Source organism: Chenopodium quinoa, unplaced genomic scaffold (assembly GCF_001683475.1).
Source record: "Chenopodium quinoa cultivar QQ74 unplaced genomic scaffold, ASM168347v1, whole genome shotgun sequence".
Classification (NCBI taxonomy): Eukaryota; Viridiplantae; Streptophyta; class Magnoliopsida; order Caryophyllales; family Amaranthaceae; genus Chenopodium; species Chenopodium quinoa.
In genome coordinates, this window is record NW_018744593.1 from 6280256 (window position 1) to 6286695 (window position 6440).

General features: G+C 37.8%; 1 protein-coding gene across 1 annotated transcript; it reads right to left on the bottom strand.

Moving 5' to 3' along the window:
- Positions 1–429: 429 nt before the first annotated feature.
- Positions 430–6158, bottom strand: LOC110699739. Its single transcript, XM_021877264.1, has 3 exons — positions 5908–6158; positions 4035–4159; positions 430–3956 (listed from the first exon to the last, which is right to left on the bottom strand). Exon 3 carries the CDS (start codon positions 3952–3954, stop codon positions 1039–1041), a length of 2916 nt encoding a protein of 971 aa, XP_021732956.1. The 5' UTR covers positions 3955–3956; positions 4035–4159; positions 5908–6158; the 3' UTR covers positions 430–1038.
- Between the last annotated feature and the right edge of the window lie 282 nt (positions 6159–6440).

Genomic DNA, 6440 nt, shown 5'->3' on the forward strand with positions numbered 1-6440 from the left:
GACTTACATTTTTTACTAATACATAAATTACTTTTGCTAGCATGAAAAGTATTTTTTGAGTAGTCTTTATGCATAATTTCCTTATTTCTTCCTTACATATACAAGTACGATATAATTACAAATATTAATTGTCAAAGTTGAACATTAAAACTTGTTTCAATTAAATTGTTACAATTATTATAAAATAGAGGAAGAAATAGGTTCCTTATTTCATCACCCGTTTAAGGTTGTGTTGCTCCATTCACCTGATACCATTGCTGATGTCAATAAAGACGTTTTTGCCAATTATTTAACTTCAGTTTTTTTAGACTACGGTTAAAATTTAATAAATACTACTAACCTTTAAAAACAACACTGTAATACGTAGTATTATTGTAAACCTCTTCAGCTGGTATGTAAGCAGCCAGATCACATTTAATGACCAAAACATAGCCAAACTACTGCAGAGCCTGTATATTTATTTCAGCAACCATGATCAAAGCAGATGTCATAGACAAACAGTTGTTATGGCTTTCAAACCATAGAAACCTTAAAAAATTATGGAAGAGCCGGAAAACAATATGAATAATTCACAGGATTAGCCCACTAACATCAGATGCATATAAATGGAAACCATACATACGAATGTAACTGCAATAGCTAAACTATTGACTGAATGCAGTTAACCTACCAAAGCATAATTTCAACACCATGATAACAGAAAATGTACTGTTTCTGTTGGAATGAGACTTTACAATTAACATGTAGCTAACATTAGCAAATAGTTCGCTTCCACCTACTTAGCTCCCTTAATTACCTGTTCAATAAAAAAGGCAAGACTTGCCATGATATCAAGAGTTAGAAATAATGTGGCACAAGACAGCAGACCCTCACCAGGTGAAGGATCATATCCATGCCCCAATCGTTTGATGCGCCTGCAAATTATATCAGATCTGAAAGGGTTCTTTTAAGATAGTTTCCAGCATTTCAAATCCCATCAAGTTGAGATGCATTGCAGCTACAACAGCAAAAACGAGTCATCAAAAGATAAGAACTGCCCTACGATTTGTACAGAGATTGAGTGGGGAATGCAGCAGGATCAAGCTCCCAAAAGCCTCTTAAACTACCATCTTTCTGATCTGTGAGCCTGAAAGAAGGAATCTGATGGGAGAATCTAAGCAGTTCATATCGGGAGATCTCTCTAGTGTGAATATTCGTCTGTGGCTTGAAAACTGAGTAGAAAGGACTAACACGCTCTAAGAACAAAACTTTAATATGTGAACTATTGTCCTCTTGGACTTCCACAATGTCGTAATCACACTTCTGCAAGTCTGCAACTACCATAGAAGCATTCCAGTTCTTGTAAAGAGCCCATATCTCACCTTTTCGTGGATAGATATCATACACATTCTTTCTTACCGTTGGATCTGCACGTATTTCATGAGAAAAGGAACTATTTCCTGTATATGTTTGAACTTTGTTACTTTTAATCTTAAACTGCCCACAAGAAATTGGCATCCCCTTTACCTTCCATAGAATCATATCAGCTGGCGAAGTGCAGGCTTCCAGCCAGGCTATTTGCACCTTGAATTGTGGAAGAACATCAATTTTTTTAATGATGCCATAGTATTTTGGCAAGCCATCAGTATCACTGTACAAAGCCCAAACCTGATTTAGTTGAAACTTCTTAATGGATTTCAGGTCATCGAAGTTGTAAAATTCTGGATCTGGAATGTCTTGAGCAATAACATAAGTATTTAATTTGCTCCCATGCACCTGATTACCCTTACCATTATCACAGTAACTAGGCAATGAATTTTTAGCAGCCTTTGCACCAGGATTCACTTCTAATTTAGTGGATTCCCCAACAAAGCAAGTGTTTCCATTTGATTGAGAAAGGGTGATTTCTTCAAGGTTCAAGGTTATAGAAGCTGGGTCAAGCTCAAATGAACCCTTAGGAACATTTACCCTCTCATTACCGCTCATTCTAAACGAAGGTACCCTGTGGGAGAGCTTAAGGATCTCAGCAGGCGGTATTTGTAATTCACTTTCATCTTTTCGGCAAAACAGACAAACAAAACCCTTCAGCTTACCCAACTGTGCAACATATATCCCAACAGTTTCATCATAATCAGACAGTATTTCAACAAATTCATATTCAAACTTTCTGCCACTTTCTGGAATTAAATACCATTCAGCATCCCAATTCTTGAAAATGGCCCATGTCTCTCCTTTTTTAGGATATATCAAGACAGAATCTTTACGACCGCCTTTGTCCCAACAAACCTCATGGGAGAACATAAGACGATCTTCTGTAATTTCCGAATCACCATGTTTGAATTTACCACAAGAGATTGGCATCTCAGAATTCACCCATTGTTTTCCACACACATCATCTGGGTTAGCTTCAAGCCAAGTTATCTGCAGCTTAAAGCCAGGAGAAAAAACTTTCCTGACCTTGGCATAGAATCTAGGCATCGCATCTGTAGTATCATAAGCAGCCCAAACCTGTCCAAGTCTAAAGTACTGCTCTTCTCTAAGCGTGTCAAAATCGCTAAATTCCGGGTCTGGATATTCATGAAACGTTGGCTCAGGCGTTGTTTCAGGGCTAGACAATGTGAAGTCATCATCAGCTTCGAAGCCTTTCTTGGTTGACTCAACCCCATTTTCACTTCCATCTAACTTACTGCACTCTCCCTTGCTCTCTTTCAAAGAAGCAGAAGCAAATATCTTTGATGGGTCAGACTGTTGTCTCTTTTCTGAAGCATCTACATTTTCTTCTGTTGTGGGACAAGGTGGTCCATTGTCCTTTGCCTTTTTTGAAGGGTTCATGATATGCTCATCATCACTTGCATCTTCATTGTATGACACGTGCCGTTTGTTCCGCCTTGATCTTCTAGTGCAGCAATCACCATCACTGTCAAATTGTTGCGCCCTCAGAGAATCTGCGTCTGTTTGTGTTTCTATCTCTTCAGACTCCAGGCTACTATCTGATCCAAAACTTTCACTAGACTCTTCCTCATGCTTCTTCCCTCTCTTACTGTTTACATTCCTGGAGGGCTTACATGTCTGTTCCACATCCACTTTATTTGGACCTTTAGGTGCCTGCCTGGATTTCTGTGATCGACTTGCTTCTGCATATTTCCCAGCCAGAACCCCACCATCAGAAGCATGCTTCTCATTCACAGTCTCTGATCCCATGGCATTCGCATTAGGAATGTTTTGACCAGAAAATACAGGCTGAGTTGCATCAGATCCAGGTCGTGTACCTTGAGCAAGCATATCATAGGCAATGAAGGGCTTCTTGCAATGCTGACAACGGAGAGCTCTATTCAGAACTTCCTTGTAATACTGATAACGAACTGCACAAAAAGGACATTGGGTCCAGAAGGTCTCCTTCCCGTTGGCAGCTTCTGATTGAGGCTGCTTTTTTGGCTCTTGATGTGTAAAATTAAAATCCTTGACATGTGAATTAGAATTGCTTTTAACATTGTTTTGAGCCTTTGCTGTTTTACCAGTGTTGAGATTCCTACTTCTCTGCTGAGGAGGCTGGTTTTGTCTTACTGGTTGACAAGATGCTTTGCATTTCATGTCATAGAATGACCTTTTTTCCTTATCCAGAAGCACTCTCTGAGCCTCCCCAATCAACTTGAATGCAGCTTCAGCGCCAGAAAATTTGTTCTTGTCAGGGTGAAGAAGAAGAGCAAACTTGCGATATTGCTTCTTAATTAATGTATCATCTGCTTTCTGTTCAATTTGAAGAATGCCATACCAGTCTGATTCACTTCCAAACATTTTGCTCTCTGCTGAGCAGTGCACATCACAAACACAAATCATCTGAGCAATATTCTCCATATCAGGATAAAGCTGCTGAGCCTTTAAAGCAAACTTACGAGCCCCTGGAAAGTCTTTTGCTTCCAATTTCTTCAGAGCAATATCCTTAGCCCTCAAGGCCTCTTCTTTGTTGCACTCCATAACTGAACACAATTAAACAAAATGAGCCGAACTAATCCTTCTGGCATATATTTTCAGCGAAAATTAATTAACTGTACTACCTTAGAATCTTTGTCAAGAAAACGAGAAATGTCAACCAATATGCATGAGCTGTATGGATCTCCTCCAAGTACCTCAGCACTTCGGTTAGTTCTTGACCCTGGGTATCTACATAGAGACTTAGGACCTGCAATAAATTCAAATTGTAATATTCAATAACAGCTAGATCATGTTTCCCAGAGAGGGTACAGAAATTCTCGAAAGAGACTAATTTAGAAAGAGAAAAACCAGAGTGTAACTATGTGACTCCAACATGCTGCACAAGTAAATTATCGGATGCAAAATGCATAATAATACATTGCAAAATATTTTAACACTAAGTGCAGGCATTAACTTGCAGAAAGTCCAATGATCACTCCCTCAATATAAAGCCCTGACAAATTTGCCAATAAAAGTAAAAGGAAAGAGCAACAAGAACCAATCCCAAGATAATGAAATCAGGGAGAGCAAAAATAATGGGGGGGGGGGGGCTAAAAGCTTAGAACCCTCAAAAAAATCCATAGATACGACACATAATATTGCTTTCAGACCCTCTGCATAACTGTGCAGGTTAATATTAGTCCATTAAAACCAAACATCAATCAAGGAATTTACATCAATAGTTAGAGAGAGAGGATCAAATGTGGAACACTTCCTGGAAATATCTGTAAATGTTGGGTTTTTTAGTAACGCAATTGCTATAGAATAAAATAAATTTTTTACTTATCTACCGTTTAGTGCTTACAAACAAAGCAGCAAAACCCTGGGCATTGAAAAGGTTTCAAATTAATGACACCAACTATTATGATGCTCACCAGCTCCAGTACAATTTCTGAACCTTCTACACCAAGTATTTTTTTCATAGTTTCATCATATTTAAATTACATTCACAGTCATTTCAGATCGTATGGCCCCATACAAACACATACTTCAACCTTCCTCCAGGATTCCTATTCCTTATAATGTTCAAGAAAAAAACTGACAGGGTAATCTCGCTAATCTGCAAGGTTAATACATGACACGTCACCACCCTCTAAGGAGAAAGCATCAACGCCATCAAGTACTCTAAAATTTGAAGCGTCCAGGGCAAAATGGCTCTATAGCATCCAAAAAAAATCCACTCATTTTTCATATACGATTAAATGAACACTCATCATATCAAACATGTCAGCAAAGACATACACCGTTTTCTTTCTTCTCAGACATTTTACCTTTACTTCTTTTTCATTCGAGGGAGAGGGGAGCGGGACACTCCTTGAAAGGATTTTCCCCCTTTCCAAAATTCAAATGCAAGTTCATTTCTCTAATACCGAACACTTTACCCAACTAAGAGCAACCAGAATTGAATAAACAACTTAACTGTAACTCTAAAATTTTAAAATTTTCAGCAATATTAGAAAAATAATTCAATCAACTATATTATCAATTGACAAACGGAGAATAAGTAGAGATTCTGTAACTGTCAAATATATTATTATCAACTAAGAAGGGCTTGTTAACCTTCAAGCCAAGCCTGAATAAAAGTAAACTCGGCTAAAACACAATAGGTAGGCCGGCTTGGCTCACGAGCTTCAAAGCCCATGTTCGGCTCGGGCCTCGGCTCGTATACTCGAATTGGCTCGAAAATTGTAACAAATTTGCAACCAAATTAGGCTAAAAAAATTCATATAAAAATCCCTTCGCTTAAGAAATTCAACGAAAATTAAGCATAGTAAAATTCTAGCAACAAAATCGACCGCTCTGATATTTAATAACTTCAGTAATTTAAACCAACAGTTGAATAATCCACCTTAGAAGAACCCTAATTGACTACACTAAAAATTAAATCAACGATAGTGAGAAACTAAACCCTAGATTGTGAAATTGACATTCGATAATTACAAGAAAACATCTTACCTTAGAAACTGCTTCAATGGAGAAGAGAAAGTTCAGAAGTCGCTTCAATGGTGAACTCAGAGCGCGCTTCCAAGGAGGAGAGAGAGAGAGAAGAGTGCAGCGTAAAAAAAATCGAAAAACTCCAAAAGGGCAAATAATGTAAACATGGAGAAATTTTAATGAATCAGATGTGATATCAACCGTTAGATCTAAATATTATCCAACAGTCAAAAATCATTCTTTTTTTTTTTTTTTAAACACTTTCTCATTTTATTTATGGTTATTTCACCAAATGCTACTGAGAATTTTGAAAATTCACCAAATGTCATCGGACTTTTCATAATTCACCAAATGTCACTCACAAATAGTACAATGACATGACGTGCCATTAATGAGCTCTGGACGTTAGTTTGTCGTTACTATGAAATGAACAGTATGCCCTTATGCCCTTTGTTAGGGTTAATGGCACGTTAAACCTCATTGACTCTCTGACTTCTTCAAGTTAGATCAAAAATTCCCCTCCCTCATTGTTCTTCTCTGTTCTTCGACCTTTC